The 19068-nt window shown below is 40.9% G+C and overlaps 8 protein-coding genes across 8 annotated transcripts; all 8 read left to right on the forward strand.

Moving 5' to 3' along the window:
- Positions 1–501: 501 nt before the first annotated feature.
- TM35_000092190 (uncharacterized protein) lies at positions 502–2355 on the forward strand (the record flags this gene model as incomplete). The annotated part of the gene is made up of 1 exon (XM_029024458.1): positions 502–2355. The coding sequence occupies one exon, from the start codon at positions 502–504 to the stop codon at positions 2353–2355; it is 1854 nt and encodes a 617-aa protein (XP_028884235.1).
- A 666-nt stretch (positions 2356–3021) lies between these two features.
- TM35_000092200 (uncharacterized protein) lies at positions 3022–3333 on the forward strand (the record flags this gene model as incomplete). Its single annotated transcript, XM_029024459.1, has 1 exon — positions 3022–3333. One exon carries the CDS (start codon positions 3022–3024, stop codon positions 3331–3333), a length of 312 nt encoding a protein of 103 aa, XP_028884236.1.
- A 380-nt stretch (positions 3334–3713) lies between these two features.
- Positions 3714–4730, forward strand: TM35_000092210 (putative oxidoreductase; the record flags this gene model as incomplete). The annotated part of the gene is made up of 1 exon (XM_029024460.1): positions 3714–4730. The coding sequence occupies one exon, from the start codon at positions 3714–3716 to the stop codon at positions 4728–4730; it is 1017 nt and encodes a 338-aa protein (XP_028884237.1).
- A 575-nt stretch (positions 4731–5305) lies between these two features.
- TM35_000092220 (uncharacterized protein) lies at positions 5306–7087 on the forward strand (the record flags this gene model as incomplete). The annotated part of the gene is made up of 1 exon (XM_029024461.1): positions 5306–7087. One exon carries the CDS (start codon positions 5306–5308, stop codon positions 7085–7087), a length of 1782 nt encoding a protein of 593 aa, XP_028884238.1.
- Positions 7088–7474: 387 nt separating this feature from the next.
- On the forward strand, positions 7475–8059 carry TM35_000092230 (uncharacterized protein; the record flags this gene model as incomplete). The annotated part of the gene is made up of 1 exon (XM_029024462.1): positions 7475–8059. One exon carries the CDS (start codon positions 7475–7477, stop codon positions 8057–8059), a length of 585 nt encoding a protein of 194 aa, XP_028884239.1.
- A 1037-nt stretch (positions 8060–9096) lies between these two features.
- Positions 9097–13401, forward strand: TM35_000092240 (uncharacterized protein; the record flags this gene model as incomplete). The annotated part of the gene is made up of 1 exon (XM_029024463.1): positions 9097–13401. The coding sequence occupies one exon, from the start codon at positions 9097–9099 to the stop codon at positions 13399–13401; it is 4305 nt and encodes a 1434-aa protein (XP_028884240.1).
- Positions 13402–13939: 538 nt separating this feature from the next.
- TM35_000092250 (putative KU70 protein) lies at positions 13940–16504 on the forward strand (the record flags this gene model as incomplete). Its single annotated transcript, XM_029024464.1, has 1 exon — positions 13940–16504. One exon carries the CDS (start codon positions 13940–13942, stop codon positions 16502–16504), a length of 2565 nt encoding a protein of 854 aa, XP_028884241.1.
- A 482-nt stretch (positions 16505–16986) lies between these two features.
- Positions 16987–18762, forward strand: TM35_000092260 (uncharacterized protein; the record flags this gene model as incomplete). Its single annotated transcript, XM_029024465.1, has 1 exon — positions 16987–18762. The coding sequence occupies one exon, from the start codon at positions 16987–16989 to the stop codon at positions 18760–18762; it is 1776 nt and encodes a 591-aa protein (XP_028884242.1).
- Between the last annotated feature and the right edge of the window lie 306 nt (positions 18763–19068).

Genomic DNA, 19068 nt, shown 5'->3' on the forward strand with positions numbered 1-19068 from the left:
TCTCTTTTGACTTCCCAGCGCTTGTTCTGTTTCATGGAGGTTTTTGAGATCTCTGCGAAAAAACATAAAATGTATTCCTTGTACTTTTATTGTTTTTCTTTTATTTGGCTACATGAGCACCACATCAGCAATACATTAGAAAAACGAGGAAAGAGATTAAAAAAAAAAGACTGAGTAAAAGAGGAACAATGCCTTCCGTTGATGTGCTTTTCTCACTTGTTTCTTTTTGTTTTTTTTTTCTTCTTAGTACCATTTCTTGACTCAGGAGATTTTTTTTTTCTCTTTTGACTTCCCAGCATTTGTTGTGTTTCCTGGGTTTTTTTTTTTTGAGATTTCTGTAAAAAAAAAAAAAAAACATAAAATATATTCCTTTTACTTTGATTGTTATTTTTTTTTCTTTTCTTTGTCTACATTAGCACCACATCAGCAATACATTAGAAGAAAGGGAGAAAGGGATTAAAAAGAAAAAAAAAATAACAACAACTGAGAAAAACAGATATAATGCCTTCCGTTGATGTCGATGTAACTACTATTCCTGATATGATTGAAGCACAATTAACATTGAGTTATAGTCGTCTCGCAAATCTTGTGCGACTAATTGTTGATCAAGGCAACGGCCACGATATAGACATTGATAAACTTACCAACCGTATTGATGCTCTAACAAGAGAAAATGCAGAGCTGAGGAAACTGGTAGAATCTCTTATTTCGGAGAAAAAGAGTGAGGATGCTATTCGAGAAGAGTTGGCGGAGTTACGTCAGGAGCTTTCTCGTGTGTCAGACGCCTCTGCGGAGAACTCCAAAAAGATGTCCAGTGTTGTTGAGATGATCCATCAGCAGAATGATGATCTTGAGCAGCGTGTAAATGAGGAATCAAAAGTGCGTACAAATGAAATGGACCAGGTTCAAACGTCCCTCAGAGAGTTGGAGGAATTTAATGCTGTAACGCGAAATACCATGAAATTATTTGATGAATTTATAGCTTTGTGGGAAGGTAAGGGAGATAAGGTGGAATTACTCACAAAGTGTGGTCCTGATGGTTCGTTTCAACATTCCACAGATGAACGTGTCTCGTATCTACACTCTCTTCCTGTTTTTACAAAGGTATTTGATGAGATGGATGTATTGAGACAAATGATGCGACAACAGGCTTCAGATGCCTTGCTTGCAAAGAATGCAACTCTAAATAAACGTGCAAGTGCTATTGAGTCCATTTCTTCTCCTGCTGCGGGTACTATCGATCGTGAAGCCATTGACGCCTTGCAAGATTCATTTTCTGCACTGGAGAAACGTATCAGAAATTTGGAGACTAGACGTATTCCGGCACTTGAAGAAGCACAACGGCAACAACAACAAGATCAGCAAGAGCAACAACAAATGGATCAGACCGCTTCACGTGTGGATAGAGATGAAATTAAGAAGGTTGATGATAGATTACAACATGTGGAGAATCGTCTTCGTAACTTAACTTTCCAGGCATCTGAAGGATCCACTATTGATAAAGCTGTTCTAATGGATATGGAAATTCGTTTACGGTCATTAGAAGAAACAGTGGAGGGTATCCCGTCTGGGCCTGCTGTGAATAATAATCAACAACAACAACAACAACAAGGACAAAAGGGTGATGCAGATTCTCTTCCTCCCATATTTTCCGTACAAAGGCCTTCCTCTGCCAATTTGCGGCCTTCGCAACTGCGACCACAGTCTGCCTCCACGAGGCGAATCTCTGCCCCACCTACAGATGATGGATCTTCCATAAAGGCAGAAGGGGAACGGGCGGCCACACCGTTAGCTGATACCCGCCCAGCCAGTGGATTAAATGCCGCAGGTGATGAGCGAAACAAACAACGGATGAGTGCGACCGTGGGTTCATTGGGCTCCCGCCACAGTGTGCGCTCCTCTGTTGAGCAGCCTAATGTAGAGGTGTACCGCAAACAGTCTGTGAGTTCGCCAAAGTCAGCTAATTCAGTCCCGCAGGTACAGGTGCTTGAACAGGATGATGGTTTGCGACGTCGTGTTGCGCAGCTGGAGGAGAATTCTGCTATTCTGGAAATGAAAAAAGCCGATCGCAATGAACTTTTAGCACTCGAGGAATCACTTCGACACTATCTGACAAATGCGGGTATTCCTATTTCATCTCACATGGTCCAGGGCATGATGGCACAGTATCCAGGGGCGGCTAATGATGGACGGATGGCGTATGTCACGGAGGCTTCCTATGCAAACAACGCCCCAGGAATGCAGAGAAGCACACCAATAGGACGCCCGATGTTCGTGGGAAGTTCCTCACAGTATTTACGTGATGCCACAGGGAATATGACTTGCGCCACTATTGCTAGTGCTCACGCGCAGTAGATTTTTTTTTTTTTTTTTCTTTTCTTGAAAAGGGGTTTACAAGTTGTACCTCTCACATATATGTACCATAGCTGAAAAGGTAGAAGTACTCATAAAACTCAAAAAAACAAAAACGAAAAAGAAAAGAAGAAACTGAAGAAAAAAAAAAGAAAAAAACGGAGATTATGGAAATTGTTTCCGCAATAACTGCAGTTATAGGGTAATAGAGTTTGTGGAAATGAAGGAACATTACCGTTCTCTGTGTTAACACCATTGCAGTATATGGAGTTCTTTTACTATTTCCTCTTAGAGGAGAGAAAAAGAGAGAAATGATGAAGGGCAAAAGAGACAGTAAGAGTAAGAAGAGAGTTCTTGCTGTGCTGCACTATGCACCACTGACTCTTCTTATGTATCACTTTGACGTTTAGTTTACTTCTGTTTGGAGAAATGATGATGTTTTCTCATTTCCAGAACTTGGGTATTACAGAAGATTATTTTATTTGTTTTTTTTTTTTTTTTTTTTTTTTTTTTTTTTTTTTTTTTTTTTTTTTTTTTTTTTTTTTACAGTCTCGGTTGCTTATTTTTAAAAAAATAAATAATAGGCAGAAGAAGACAAACGAAGAAGAAAATAAAAACGAAAAAGGGGTTGGTGTGGGGTTAGAAAAGCGAGTCCATTTCTATCACGTGATGAAATGTCCTGTGTACATCGCAAGGTGTAGGCAGTGTGGTAACACGCGCCGTACATATAATGACCCCCGACTTCGGCGTAGTGTAATTGAATGTAAAGCTGCTTGTTTCGAGTCTCATTATGAGTGGGATTTTGTCGAAGAGTGCAAGATGGATGACGAAGAAGAAGAAGAACGAAAGAAAAAAGAGGCGATGAAGGGAGATGGTGTCACATCCGAGAACCTTTCTCCCACAGGAGCCCCACCTGCAGTAGAGGAAACTACATCATCGAAGAGAAAGCGAAAAGGATTCAGAAATTGTATTGTAGCATGAAATCCAGTGAGATTGAACATGTTTGTATATAAATATAAATATATTTCTATGTTTGTTCACGTATACATGTTTCTCTGTGTGTGTTTGTGTGTTTGTGTGTTTGTGTGTGTGTGTGTGTGTGTGTGTTTTTTTTCTTTCGCTGCTGTTTTCTTTAGTACCTCCTTTCTGGTCTGTTTCTTCTGGTTGTACAGGAACCTCAGCAATTGTTAGGCACAAAAAACATTCCCCATTCCATTATAAAACAAGGCAAACACACAAAAGAAAAAAAGAAGAAGAAGAAGAACAACAACAACAACAAAAAAAAAAGTGTGTAAGAGCAAAAACAAAAAAAAAAACAAAAAAATAGTAATAATAATTACAAGAGGAGGAAAAAAGAGAGAATGAAAACAATACGCGCCGTCACACTGAAAGCTTTTGGTGGAGCTGATATGTTGCAAATTTCGCGGATTCCCGAAGTTACACTATCGCGTCCAAATGAAGTACTCATCCGAGTGATGGCCGCTGGTGTTAATAGAGGGGATATATCGCAACGACGAGGACACTACCCACCACCGAAAGGCAGCACGGAGATATTGGGACTTGAGGCCTCTGGTGTGGTTTTACAGGTTGGGTCGGATGTGAAGGCGTTTAAGGAAGGTGACCGCGTGATGGCGTTACTTACGGGTGGGGGTTATGCAGAGATGGTCGCTGCGCACGAGGGTTCTGTTATGAAGATACCAGAGGGATATACCTTTGTGGAAGCAGCAGCTATTCCTGAGGCCTTCGCAACGGCCTGGCAAACGCTGAAATTTCTTGGTGATGTACAGAAGGATCAAAAAGTCTTAATACACGCCGGTGCCAGTGGTGTTGGCTCAGTAGCGATGCAAATTGTGGAAAAGTATTTTAAAGCTACAGCTATTGCTACTTGCTCACCAGAGAAGATGGAATTTTGTAAAAGGTTTGCAAGCGTTGTAATTGACAGAACACCAGACGAGGCTGGGTATTGTTTTTCTTCAAAGTTGAGGAATTTGGTGGGAGATGAATGCATCAATCTTGTTATTGATCCTGTGGTGGGTGGCAGATACCTTGAGGAAGACGGTGAGGTGCTGGCACAGGATGGGAGGGTAGTACTTCTCGCATACATGGGTGGAACAAAGGTTTCATTAAATATTATCCCATTTTTCCGTAAGAGAGCCACTGTGTTGTTCACAAAGCTCAGAGATCGAACAGATGAATACAAAGCAGATTTAATAGGGAGTCTTGAAAAGGAGCTTCTCCCATATATTAGGGATCGCGCTATTGTGCCGGTTGTACAGCGTTCTTTTCCACTTGAAGAGGTTGCAGAGGCACACAGTTTTATTGAGAGTAATAAGTCAACTGGAAAGGTGGTATTAACAGTATCAGGGCCGGATAAATAATGATAGCGATCATTTCTTTTTATTACTTTTGTTTGTTATTAAGTAATAGATTTTTTATTTTATTTCATTTTATATTCGGATGTCCTCCTTCTTCCCTTTCCTTATGCCCCTTGATAAAAAAAAACTGACGCTTGCAGCATTTGAATTGGGGAGATGCTATCGTGAAATGTGAATCCCTTCTTTTCAGGAGTGCACATTTATGCTATATGCTTATCGGCAGTATTAGAGGATATTAACATGGCCAAATCCGTTTTTTTCTTTAGTTGTTTAGTTTACTTTATTTTTCTTCTCGCGTTGTTCTATGTCTGTTTTTTTTTTTTTTCATTTGATTTCTCTGTGTGTCTGTGTGCGAACGTATATCTTCTTACTCTACCATTACTTCTCATATTATGTGTATGCTTCAGCTGCACACGACAGACATACACACACACACACACTCACCGCATTTCCCTCTTTATTTTTTTATTTTTTTTATTTATTTACTACATTGTCTCTAATCTTAGGGCTGACGTGGGGTGGACGGCGGTGTGAGTGAGTGAGTCTCTGCAGTTCACCTTCATTTTACAAGGAAGGAGATGTTCTTCTGCGCGCGATGTTGTCTTCGCAGTGCCACACCACGAGGATTGCGATCACATCTGCGACGTCTTCGGGCAGTTAGTCAAGCAGCACAGCGAGAACTGCGTGAACGACGGCAACAACAGCAGAAAGAAGAAAATACTAACAAGACCTTTTCTTCTTCTTCTTCTTCTTCTTCCCCTTCATCATCATCATCATGTGGAGGGGTGCGTGTGGAGTGGCTTCCTCGAAATGATGCCTTGGAGAGCGCCATTGCATTGGCGATTAGTGAAAACCGAGACGCGCGGACGGAGTTGGAATTCACACGTCACTTCCTGCAGGGATCATTTCTTTCATTAGCATCACCTGTGGGTCCGTGGGATCCGTATGACACTAAACCGCAGGTGTTTGCTCTGGGTAAATACATTGCACTTCCTGTATTCACCTCACTAGCGTACTTGCGTCTTTTCTGCAAACAATTCCGTTTTACTGTGCGTGATCCTAGTGGGATTCTTTGGGCTGATGGACCTGCGGATGCTGCGGAGGAAGAGAGGACTGGGGCTCAGCGTTGTAATGCCCCGCCTTTGCCTGATGTTTCTAAGAGCGAGTGGTGGGAACGATATGTGAAACAGCAACAACTCTCCGCCACTCCACTTATAGTAGCCAAGGAACCGGCTTACGAACAGGAGGTGCACATGAAAGAGAATAGTTTCAATAGTGTGAACAATCAGAGTTCAATATTGAATGCAGATGATCTTTTTCAAGAGGTTGAGTTGACACCCCAAGAAAATGTTGATACTTCTAATAAAGAAGAAGGTATTTGTAAAAAGAAAAAGTTAAAAAAGTTAGTGAGACGTACCAAACGGATCAAGAAGGGACTTGCTAAGAAATTCAAGTACAAGATGAAGAATAAGAATAGTAAAATCATCGGCGGCAACAATCGTGGTAGTGGCAAAATAAAAATCAGTAAACGCAATAGCAAAAAGAGAGATTCCCAAGAAGCGAATAAGGAAGAGGTTTCACCTGAAGAAAATGCAGCAAATAATCATAGTGATTTACATGAGGCATTCTGGGCAAAAGTTAGTGCTACGGCTCCATTTCGTATTGCCCAAGCGACTCCACTTCCTGTTTTTGGTCCATTATTACGACCTTTTTTTGTTGGATACTTCGCTGATATTGACACACTTCTTCACAATGCTTCTATCGTTCCTGATAAAGTAGATATCGTACTTAATCCTTGCTCTGCCATTGAGTTTGTTCTCGCACGGGAAGCTACCAATCGTATATTGCAGAAAGATCAATTACTTTTGTTAGCATACCAACGTGTAGAGAAGGAACTACGCGGAGAGTTTCACCGTTTTTTGCACTACTTTGCTCCTGAGGTGGCATGGGCACGGAGTTCATGCGTTCCTTCTCCAGTGCCCGGCAAACCAGATGAGGTGAAGTATGAATTAGTTATTCTTTTGCAGAGTGATGACTTTGGAAAGACATTCTCTAGCCTACGTGCGGCGAAGGCTCGTTGTTTGCTGATGGGCCACGCAGATCTGGACGTATTACCATGGGAAGGGGCGGCCCCTTATGTGAGAGAAGCCTCTACACTATTTTATGAACGTACATCATTGGATGATGGAATTTGCAGAGGAGAGGAAAGGGCTCTTGGCGTTTTTGAGCAGCGTGGACCGGTGGAGACGATTAATGTAGCCCAGTCAGCAGATAGTTTTTATCATGATCCCACCGCAGCTTACACAGAGGGACACGCCGTGTTCACAGAGGAACTAAGACTAAAACGACGTTTGCGTTAAAACGAGAAAAGAATGAGAGGAAGTGCAGGAAAATGTATTTCTGTATTTTCTTCAAATGTGTGTTCCTTTATATGCACATTACAGACATTCAGACAGACTGATAGAGACAGAGTCTATCTCTCTTTGTCTGTCTGTATTTTTTTTATTTTATACATATATTATATTCCTTTGTTGTTTGCTTTCTTAGATGATGATGATGATAGTATGCTGTTTTGTTTACTATTATTATTTTTTCTTTTCTTTTTTTCTTTTTACCTTTCTAATTATCTTATTATTATTTTTTTTTTAAATCATTCATACGTTAGGGTGTAATTTTTGTTGTTGCTGTCAAAAGCAAGGCAAAAACAGGAAAAGTAAAAAAAAAAAAAAAGGAAAAAGAAAAGAAAGATGAATACTCGTGAGGAACCGGAATCAAAATCACCGCGTCTGGGCCAAGATGAGATGAATGATCTTGTGCGTCGACTGTACGACACCCAAATGGAGCGTGCGGCTAAACGAGAGGAGGAGAGACGTCGCGAACTGGAAAGATCACGTTCACCTCAAAAGCAAATTCGGAAGGAAGAAGAAGAAGATCTTGTTCGTCGTATTTACGATCAACAGCTAGAGCGATTCCGGCACAGTAGAGAAGAGCGTGAGCGCCGGATCTATGAGGAAACACACCGCAACGATAAGAAATTGCCAGAGTCCGATATACAAGATCAGGTAGACCGTATCTACACACAGGAGCTTGCGAAGAGCAAAGCACGGCGTGAGGAACTACAGAAACGGTACTTGCCTGAGGCAAAAGTAAAGACAATTGGTAAGAATCAACTAAAGGAAAGTGTGGAGCGTCTTTCTCATGTGGACTATGCAAAGCGGGATGAGGAACTCTTTAAGAAACATGTCTATCCATATGATCCACCAACCACAAAGATCTCACGATCAGAAGTAGAAGCTATGGCGAACCGTCTGTCGACGAAAGGTAATGCATAGAACCCAGAAAGAGAATATATATATATATATATATATATATATATATATATATATTAGAAGGTTTGGGATGATCAAATGTTGATTCTGCTGTGATGTAAAGGATTGCCAAGTAAACTCTTCACTCTTGGGTGCTACAGGTGTGTATGAAAGAAGTTAGCTTCTGTGTTTATGTGTGTTTTCTTGTTTGTTTCTTTGTTTATTTGTGTTTGAAGAAGAAATGGAGAGAGAGAGAAAAAAAAAAAGTTGAGTCGTGTAATTTCGCTTCAGACTATAAACATATCTATGTACATCACTCTCCATACATATATATATATTTTTTATATTTATTTATATATTTACTTATATATATATTTGTGGATATCTATGTGATGTAGATATACGTGAATGTACCCTTCTTAGAGGCACATCAGTGGAAAAAAAAAAAGGAGGAAGAGGAATGGCAAACTGATTTCATCAAAATAACATTGCGTTCCTGTTTCCTTTTTTTTTTGTTTTTTTTGTCATTTTTTTTTTTTTGTTTTCTCAACAAAGATGCATACACGGACTCATATGCATACACAGATACACGTTCATGTACAAAATGGTTGTCATTTGATTTCGTTGTGCTTTTTTTTGTTTGTGGGCTTTCGTTTTCTGTTTTTTTTTTTTTTAATTATCATTTGTTCTTGTTATTTGTTCTTGTTGCTGCTGATAATTTGAGTTTTCTTTCCTCTTCTTTTCTATTGGTTATATATATATATATATATATATATATATATAATTAATTCTTAACAACAATAAAAAAAGGTAGCGGAGAGTAAATAAGATAAAGAGTACTGTACGGCGGGTTAGAGAACCAAAAGGTGGAACTTCCCACAGTTCAGTTGGCTGCTCAGTAGCAACAGGCGGAGTGCGAGTTAGTGGGAAATATCAAACCGGAAGGTGTGTAACTAGAGAGACGAAAAGTAAAAAAAAAAAGAAGGAACGAAAGAAAGAAACAAACGAGAAAAAAGAAAAAGAAAAGAAAAAAATCGAAAGAACAGTAAAGAAGGGAGTAAATGCAGTCAAAGGCAAATTCATCATCTACGTCTAATACACACGTGCTCCTCTCTTCACGACGCAACAGTCGTCGCCCCACATTAGAGGAGGATGAACAGGAAGTTGCTGGTATAGAGATTGATCGGGTTTCCTTTATGAATACCGCACTGCGAGCTCTTCCGGGGAATACACTTCGTACCTTTTTTGCTCCCGTCATGAATGTCAAATCTGTTTTCTTTAGACGTCGTCGACTCACACAATTACACATGACTTCTGACGCTGCAAAGATGGATAAAGTTTTTAAAGAAACCATACGTGTGCTGACCAAAGCCTTGGTAGATGCATCTCTAGAGTTATTTGAAAATCCAATGCCACTGGAGGAAAAAGATCTAGCAACGGCTCTGGCTGGAAAAATGACTCCTGTCTGTTATGAACCCGGTGCAGTTCTTGTCTATCCAGGTGAATACCCAGAGACGATGTTTGTGCATGTGGTGTTGAGTGGTAGTGTACAGGTGGTGAGTTATCAACCACAGAGTCGAAAAGGTGGTATGGGAGATGCCAGTAAAAGACAATATTTTGTTTCCAATGATACACTACGATTAAATGGATCATTAGGGTTTCAACCAGATTTATTTAAGTATGTCACCAATTCCACAGAAGTTACAAGTGATACAACCAGTGATGTGGCTTCTACTTCAAATGTATCTACAGCTATTCAGAGATCACTCCGTCGAGCCTCACGAATGATTGGACAACCAACATTACTTCCAACACGTACAGAGTTGTGTCGAGCACCTTATGTATGTTGTGCAACGGAAGCACTTGGATTAGAACCTTTTCGTCTTGCTACCATTACAGCAGAAGCTACTGCACCTTCAGCCAAAGGAGATGGTGGTTCTAATACACGAATAACTGAAACTATGCGAATTCGAGCTAAAGATTTACATGATGCTCTTATAGAACTTGCTATTGGTAAGAACAAGAAATCTAAAGCTATCTCTTCTGGAAATGTTTCACCACGATATATGCCAATGTTAGTAGAATATATAGCAGCTGCACGTGTAAGATCTGTTTCTCGTCATTATCCATTAAATGAAATCCTTATGCGTCAAAGTTGGTTATTACAAGATACACCAGCACATACCATACGAGCTCTTGTAACTCAATTAACTCCCCGTTCATACTTTCCAGGTGAAGTCATTCTTTGCCCTCATACGCAAAGCCGTCAATTATGTTTTCTTCGTCGTGGTATTATGACAATAGAAGAACCTCCAGCTATAGATAATTCCACTGAAGGACACTGTAAATGTGGAAATTCTAATGAAAAGAGAAACATATTACAAGAAGTTCCTGTAGGGGCTTCTTTTGGAGAACTTTCTGTACTTTTTGGTGAGCCAAGACATTTTGTTCTTCGAGCACAAACAACTTGTGATATTTGGTGTCTTTCTCATCACAGTTTTGCAGCAACAGTAAGAAGAGACGATGCTCTACGAGAAAGTTTACTTTCTAAAGCTGCTGCACTTCGAATGAGATGGTTAGGAGAACAAAGATTTACACCATCATTAGCCCAAAAATTACGTGAATGCTGTGAACTTTTCCGTGATGCAGCTGATAGTTTTATTTATCTTATACAAGAACGAATAGAACCAGTTGTGTACCCTCCTGGAACACTACTTACTTCTACTTCTTCACGTTGTAGTGAAATGTATATTATTCTTCATGGTAGGGTAACATCTATTGTTGATGGTGTAGCAGAGTATGGACCTGGTAGTGTTATTGGTGAATCTACTATTATTTCTCATCGTTGGCCCTTGGGATTGGTCTCAAAGTCTATGGTAGAAGGATGGAAGTTAGATCGTAAAAAACTTCTTGACGCTTTACATCGTATTGAGATATTGCGTCGACACTCCGGTGAAGTTGGGGCACATGCACCGCAGTTAATGCAACATGTCTTTGCCCCGCCTGTTCCTCCGTGTGATGTGGATGCGGTGGGACGTTCACGAATGCCTTTAGTGGGTCCACCGCCACGTGGAGATACGTATTTGGAATTTGCCCAGTGGCTGGCGGAACTACAATTAAAGGCTCTTTGTTTCCGTTACCGTGATTATGTAAAGTGGAATGATATTTCTTACACTACTTTACCTGGAGAACGTAGAAGGCAATTCCTTACGGAACCAGCGAGTTCCGTTGTGGATTTTAACTATACTACCGGAAATGATACTACGGATATGGTAGTGGGTAGTGGTGTGAATGCGGCACGAGAAGGAAAGAAACGTAAAACTGCAAAGAAACAAGAGAAACGTAGAGTTGTCGCAGGTAGTGTATTTCCTTTCTATGTGAACGCAACTATGACACATCAACCCTTTACAAGACCAAGTCTTAGAAAACCACCTACTGTAATAGTAGACGATGATGATAAATCTATTTCGAGGCAACGGGCTTTAACAGCTGGATGGAAAACGCAACCACATGTGAGTTTACTACCTCAACTAAAGCAGTTAACAACACTTATTGAAAACCGAGATAAAATGCAAAAAGTTGAGGCGAAACAAAATGCCGTTAATGATGTACAACAGGAACGAATGGAACTTATTGGTATGTCTCATGACGTCGTAACTAATACGGCTGGTCCCCCACCTGTTCATCTTTTTCTACAGGGTTCTAATCCCCGTGTTCAAATAAGTGTTGCTGAAGCTATTTCTGTAGGATATGTATTACAATTTCCAGATACAAAAAGGATTCAGTCATGTGTCTCTAATATTGACCCAGATGTAACGATTGGATTACCACAACACCGTGAGAGACGACGCGATATGGCCCTTACTCCTAATGAACGCCATTATAGACACTGTTTCCTTTTTGCTGCCTCAAAGTTGGGTGAACATACAGCGGAAGAGGCGATGGTACGGGAAGCTGCTACACGAGAAGCTGAAAGTAAAGGGAAAGCACAACAACTCACCATTCTTCTTCTTGATCATCTTAGTGAAAGACGTCAACACTCTACGGAGTTGGGAGCCATGACATCAGAACCTGGACTTAATGCTTCTACCGATTGGAATAGAATTTCCTTCTTAAAAACACCATCTCGTGAAGCGATAAGCCCAAGGAATCATTCTACTCCTGGAAAACAGAGAAGTTTTCAAGCGAATTCTGTTGTTGGGGATCAAGCATTTCTGCAACAACTTACTGAAAACCCTAATAGAGCGATGGATTCTCTTCGAGCAAAGTTTAATATTCCCCCAGAGAGTGGTCTTGGTCCTAATTTTGCGACCGTGGAAGAAGCCGGGGATGGTAGTTTCAGCCGTTCCGCCTCCGAAGGCACCGCTGGCCACGCGGGGCAGGGCGAGAGTGTGATGGAGCGTCTCCGCCGAGTGACGATGAACTCCGACCTGACGGGAGGAGGCGAAGGCGCTCCCACCGGTCCTCCCCCGCGTGTGCCTGGCAGCCATGCGGATGATAAGGGACCTAATAAATCAGAAGAAGGGGAAACAGTGATGGAGAAGTTTATGAGACGCGAGGATGCGCCGTTATTTATTGATGGATATGGACAACTGGGCATGGAAGGTAGAAATTCCCTCCTGGACGGAGATCTCAGTAGGACGGAAACGGATGGTGGATTGCCAAATGATACCCTTTACACAAGTCATGGTACTTTACCGCCCGAACGCGGGGAAAGACATCACGCATCGCAGTGGGTACCGCACAATTTTGTGATGCCAACAGTGAATGAGGCAACAGCCACCATGCGCCGCATACAACGCGATGTGAACGGCTTAAACGCCGTGGCGGAGGAACAACGACGTGAGAAATTACAGAAACGCCGTCAACGCGGTGATCACACATCGGAGTCCTTTGAAGGTCCAGTCCCGCAGGAACTGCAGCGGGTGGTGGAGGACTGGACTGCCACTTATCGCGCAAACGCACGGGATCCTCTCTGCCCGGCGACCATCCCACCGCAACTGTTGACAGAGGCGGGAACAGACTATCTCGCAGAGGAGTTTCACAACACACGACGATATCAACAACAACTGCAGCGGCAACAACAACAACAACAACAACAACAAGGAGCAGAAGCCGGTTACGGGGCATATGGGGTAGAGATGTGGCGTGGCGAAGTTGAACTGAAAGATAGACGCGACGGAAAAAATCGCGAAATGGGACGCGCACGAATAAGTAGAAATCTTTTGACGGTTGTCGGGTCCAAAAAGTTCGGTGTACCCTCAAAACCGCTACGCAACCCGACGTATGGTATGAGTAAAGAGGAATACCAAGAATGGGTGACGGAGCGTGATGCTATTTTTGCATCCGCATCACGACAAAAATGAGAGACTTGGAATTAGAGACTTTATTATAATTATAATTATAATAATTATTATTGTCTCTTGTTCTTTTTTTATTGTACGATTTAGAAATGATGTATGATACCAAAAAAAAAGAGTGTAACAAAAATAAGCGAGCAATGAAAAACGGGGGAAAAAAAAATAATGATTGTGATGAATTGCACTTTTTTTCTTCTTCTATGTATCAGAAATTACCGAAACTCTGTAATGCTTTATGTACACCTTTTTTCTTTTTTTTTTTTTTCAAGCAGCTTGCATCTGCTTTATGATTCACATTATAGTGTTTCACATATGCAGAAACATGTTTTTTTTTCTTTTTCTTTTCCATTGTTACAATCTTTTTCTATCAAAAAATGTAAGGGGTAGTTCATTCTACATCCTCGTGATATATATATATATATATATATATATATTTTCCTTCACTCTAATATTATAAACTCCCCTTTTCCTCTTCTTCCTTTTCTTTTTCAAAAAAACAAACAAACAACGAAATAAAAAGGTGTGTAACGAACAGTAAAGAGGAATGGATGACTATTCCGAATGGCTGGAAACGACCCTTGGAACGGAGGCCTTTGATAATGACATTGATCAAGGGGCACTACAACAAATGGCAGTACAGCGTCAAGAGCTAGATGCTGTGTTATGTCTGGTTGACTGTCAATTGGATATGTTTCAACCTATAGACATGAAAGAGAAGAAAAACGTAAACAATGAATCTTTGGGTGTCACGAATATTTCTACCTCAGAAAAACAGTTGAATGACTTTACACCTTTTTCAATTGTAGCTGGGGATGGGAGTGTGACAGGAAAAACAGAAACCGAAACATCAGCAGCACCACCTGCAGTAGTAGTACCATCCTCATCCTCATCTCTCATACTAGAGAAAAACTGTAGTGATTCATCTTTGAAAGGGAGTGGCACACGCACACCATTTCAGGATGCTCTTCGTTGTGTACTGAAACTGTATCAGGATAAGATGATTACGAGTTCCAAAGATGTTGTAGGGTTGGTTTTATACAATACAAGAGTAAAAAATAATATTTATGATATTCCTGGAGTATATCTTTTCCATCCCTTTGAACTCCTTGGGATTCACTGTGTACAAGAAGTGGAGGAACTAGTGGCAGCAGGAGAAGTGGATTCTCTAGTGTATGAGGGGTTTGAGAAGAAAGTAGGGCACTCTCAGTATGGAGAGACTAAATTGAGTGATGTCTTGTGGGCTTCTATGCATATGTTTATGAGACTACGCTCTGACATGATAAAATATCGTCGCATTTTTCTCTTTACGAATGACAATGAACCACATCATGGTGATGAGCTTGAGAGAAATCGGTGTTTGGCACGAGTACGAGACTTACATGAGATTGGAGTTTCCCTTGAAGTGTTTGCTATTGGTAAAAGTAATGAAACAAATGTGGTTGGCACTGATTTGTCTCTTGAAAACTCTCTCTGGGGAAAGGAAAAAAGAGAGACTACAAAGAGAGGTGCTGAAGGGTTATTTCCTGGAGAGAAGTTTTGGGATCATCTACGTCACACAATTGCTAATACATCCTCAGCTGTTAGAAATGATAATAATAATGATAATAATAATAATAATAATAATAATAATAATAATAATAATCATCATCAAAAACAACAGTATCAAGAGCCATATGTGGATGTTGTTCATATTGGTAGCGGACCTCAGGCGTTTGACAATTTAATTTCTGCGGTGACACGTCGAACCCACCCACAGCATCCATATCAAAGAACTATTCTCACAATTGGTGTGAGTGTAAACGGATCGTCTGTGCCCACTATGGCAGTAAGCGTCTATCATCCGGTGATGCCTGTCCCACCACAGCGAATGGAATGGCTGGATAGCCGTACAAAAAAGATTGTGAAGCGACAGACACAACTTGTGGTAAAGACATCATCATCATCATCATTATTCTCAGCAGCAGATAAAGATATTAATAATGAAAAAACGGATGAAGTCTCTATTGTGAGTCCTGAAGATCTTCTACAATCTATAGTTTTAGGAGGAAGACGACTTTTTATCTCTCCAGAGGAAAAGGAGCGTGTTATTACCACCACAACAAAAGATGCCACTGTTGGATTTTCAATTCTCTGTTTTAAACATACTGAAGATATATTAAAACACAAACATTCCCTCCAGAAGTCAAGTTTTTTACATCCTAATCTAAACGATGGTGGTGAAGGTTCTCTTCGTCTTTTTGTTCAACTCACTCGTACACTTCTTCAACAGAATAAAGTAGCCGTGGCGCAATACCTTCCCTCTCGTACGTCATCACCTCGACTTGTTGCACTAGTTCCATCACCACCTTCTTCATATTCTTCATTTATCCCTTTTCCTCCTTCTTCTTATTCCCATTCGCATTCTTCTTTGGGATTATCATCTATTCTAAACAGCAGCAGCGAAGGCGGCGGCAGTAGTAGTAGCAATACACCTGCTGAGGGACTTGGCTTGTATGTTGTGCCGTTGCCGTATGCGGAAGATATCCGTAGGGTTCCTACATTACCGTGTTTTGGTGTAGATACAACTCCCAAACCAGAGGAAGTTGATCTCGCTAAACGCATTATCTTATCCTTGTCTGTTTCCTATGATATTCATGCGGTACCAAATCCCTTGCTACAACATCGTCTCCAACTTATGCAGAAGATGGCACTACAACAAACAAAAACAACAATAGCGAAAGAGAGTAACAGCACGAATGAATTGCAAACGGTAAAAGATTTGTCATTACCAGATCGTGAGGGGATGATGCATTATGGACATCTCTTTCAGGAGTTCAATAACACTGTTCTCGGACCTTCATACGATGCGGATAAACTCTGCCAATCATACAAACCAAAAGTTGTTGCAGGTGTGAAGACATCCCGTGCAGGGGAATTAGCCGATGACAGTGGAAATGATGCGATTTCCCGACTGGTGAAAGGGGCGTTTGAGAATAACGCTTTGCAGACATTAACAGTCTTGCAATTAAGATCGTACCTAAATGCTATGGGTGAAAGTACTGATGGAGCGCGACGAAAAGATGACTTGATTCAAGTCGTCACACGAGTAGTGAAGAGTCAGAGTAAATGATTATTTGAAAAAGAGTCATGATGATAAAGAGAAAATAATAATAATAATAATAATAATAATAATAATAATAATAATAATAATAATAGTGAGGGAACTTGTGTCTGTGTGTCTGTGTGTGTGTGTGGAGGGGGTTACATCAGGGTATTTGCAGTATTTCATTTTTTTTTTTCCTTTTTTGCCATTTTGGCAGGGTCTTCAAAAAGGAAAAGAATGAGAAAAAAACAAAAGAAAGTGGTTGGTGAAATTATTGATTTGAAACATCTTATCATCGATTTGCTCTAAGCATTCTTTTGGTTTCTTTACTCCACATTTAAACATTTTTTTTTTTTCTTTTGGTTACTGGCGAAAATAAAGAAAATTCACGGAAGAAACAAGTAGGAGAAGGACGGTTTAAAAATAACAACAACAACAACAACAATAATAATAGTAACCCTATAAAATATACAGAAAAGCAAATAAGGGAGTGAATCAAATATACATAGATGTCACATCCGGCATGTTTACCACCTCGTCCATCCCATACGTTTAGTCTACGGACTGTTGAGAAGTTGTATCAACGACATTTGGAGAATGTTGGGGCGCATGTACGACCAGAACAGATCCCGAGTTTTGTTGAGGGTGTGCGAAGAAATCTTGCACGTATAGAAGAGGTTCTACGGTACCGTCTGCAACGTCCAGCTCCTGTACCAAACGGAGAAAGAGAATATCCACTTTTATCAAAGTTTGAACGTCTACGTGTTAGTCACATTTTGGCTGATGTTGTCCTTGACATCGCCACTATATCTATAGTAAGCAGCAGTGAAACGTATGACGCTGTGGTAAATACCAATACTGCCGTTTCTCTTGCGATTCCCCGCGTGGGTGCAACACCTTTGCTCTTTTGCGATACGGAAGAAACTCCATGTTTTCACCCGTGTGAACACTCCAGCGGGGCGGGTGGAACTGTGGAATCGGCACCACTTGCTGCAGTGGGAGATGTGTCACTTACGGCTTCTCTAAAGAATGCAATAGGCCACTCATCAATGACAGAGATGAGGCAAAACTCTGGTGAACAACAACAAGTGGAAGATCGAGGTCGGCAACGAGAGGAAACAACATTTGTTACTGCAACTTCAAATACAACAAGAACAACAACAACGGCACTGTCACTATCGAAATGTAATAATAATAATACTAATACTAATAATAGTCTGGGTAGTAGCGGTCTCCTTGGTAGTGATGGAGAGAGTGACCCACCAAGCGCAGCAATGAGTCGTCCCAACCATTTTTTAATGGGATACCAGAAAACTATGAGAAGTGCTTCTCCTACTGCAGAGCGTTTACAAGGTGTACCACCAAGTTTACAACAACGTCAAAATACGATGGTAAGTGTAGATAGTTCAGGGAACAGTAGTACTAATAGACGCACATGGATGCATGACTATTCGCATGATACGACAGGGTTTCAATACCCCCTTTCGTACAGTGAATCACCGCTTTCACCAACATCAGTGCGCTTTAAACCAGTACTGTCCATGCATTCTGGAGCAGAGAGTTCAACAACATGTCCGCAACACCCCCGAAAGCCTAGAAAATACTATGACATTGATCTTCAAAAATTAAGTGAGTTTACATATTGTCTTCGAGCAATACAAGAACTTGACTTTACAGAGAGTGATTTTGAGAAAGCAGGTTTACGGTACGCTATTCCTGGTATAAGAGAGTTAGACCCCAGTGAGGCGCAATCATTCAATGATCGAATGGACGAGCGTTACAACTCTTCAAATGACTTATTCAACCCAGGAGGTGAAGAAGAATTTACCGTAAAGAGAACTATCTCACTAACAACGACTGGAGGAGGCACCGAAACAGATGGTAGAAGTGTTTGTCCTTTCCAACGGGAAAATAATTCAAGCCCAAGTACCACTCCACCGCCTATGACAGTAGATATGCCTCTCCAAGAGAGCGAATTACAAAGTGTGACACGTGTATCCACTTCACGATCGCTCACTTCTAACAAACCTACACATGGAACACCACAAAGTGAAACTAGTGCAACCTCGCCCCAACCACCACCAGTACCTGTAAAGGATCATTGTTTGCCACTATTTCGAGGTGGGAGAGATGCTATTGTAAAGAAAAAACATTTCCAGTTGTTTGTAGCCATGGTTCAACATCGACTTAAACAGGTCGATCAAGAAGTCGATGGCCTGCTACATATTTATGGGGCTGATTTAGCCTCTAGCAGTGGAGAAGAAGATACAACGTACACCTCATGACATGTACCTGTTCTGACAAAATTTTGTTTTTTTATACTTATCTTGATTGAAGTTGCTACATGTCTCCTCGACACACTTTCTGTTGTCATTTTCTTTCGTCTCCAGTGCAGTCCTTTTCTTTTTTATCTATCTATTCTTTCCCTTTCCCTTTCCCTTTCCCTTCTTTTATTTTATTTTCTTTTTCACAGGCCTCTTTTCGCTAAAATACAAAATGACTGCTCGTCCATCCGTGAGCGTGTACTCTGCAGCTGAGGACAAGGTGGTGGGCACCTGCCCACTCCCCGCCGTGTTCACGGCCCCCATTCG

Source organism: Trypanosoma theileri, assembly GCF_002087225.1.
Source record: "Trypanosoma theileri isolate Edinburgh chromosome Unknown TM35_Tth_9_V1, whole genome shotgun sequence".
NCBI classification, from domain to species: Eukaryota; Euglenozoa; class Kinetoplastea; order Trypanosomatida; family Trypanosomatidae; genus Trypanosoma; species Trypanosoma theileri.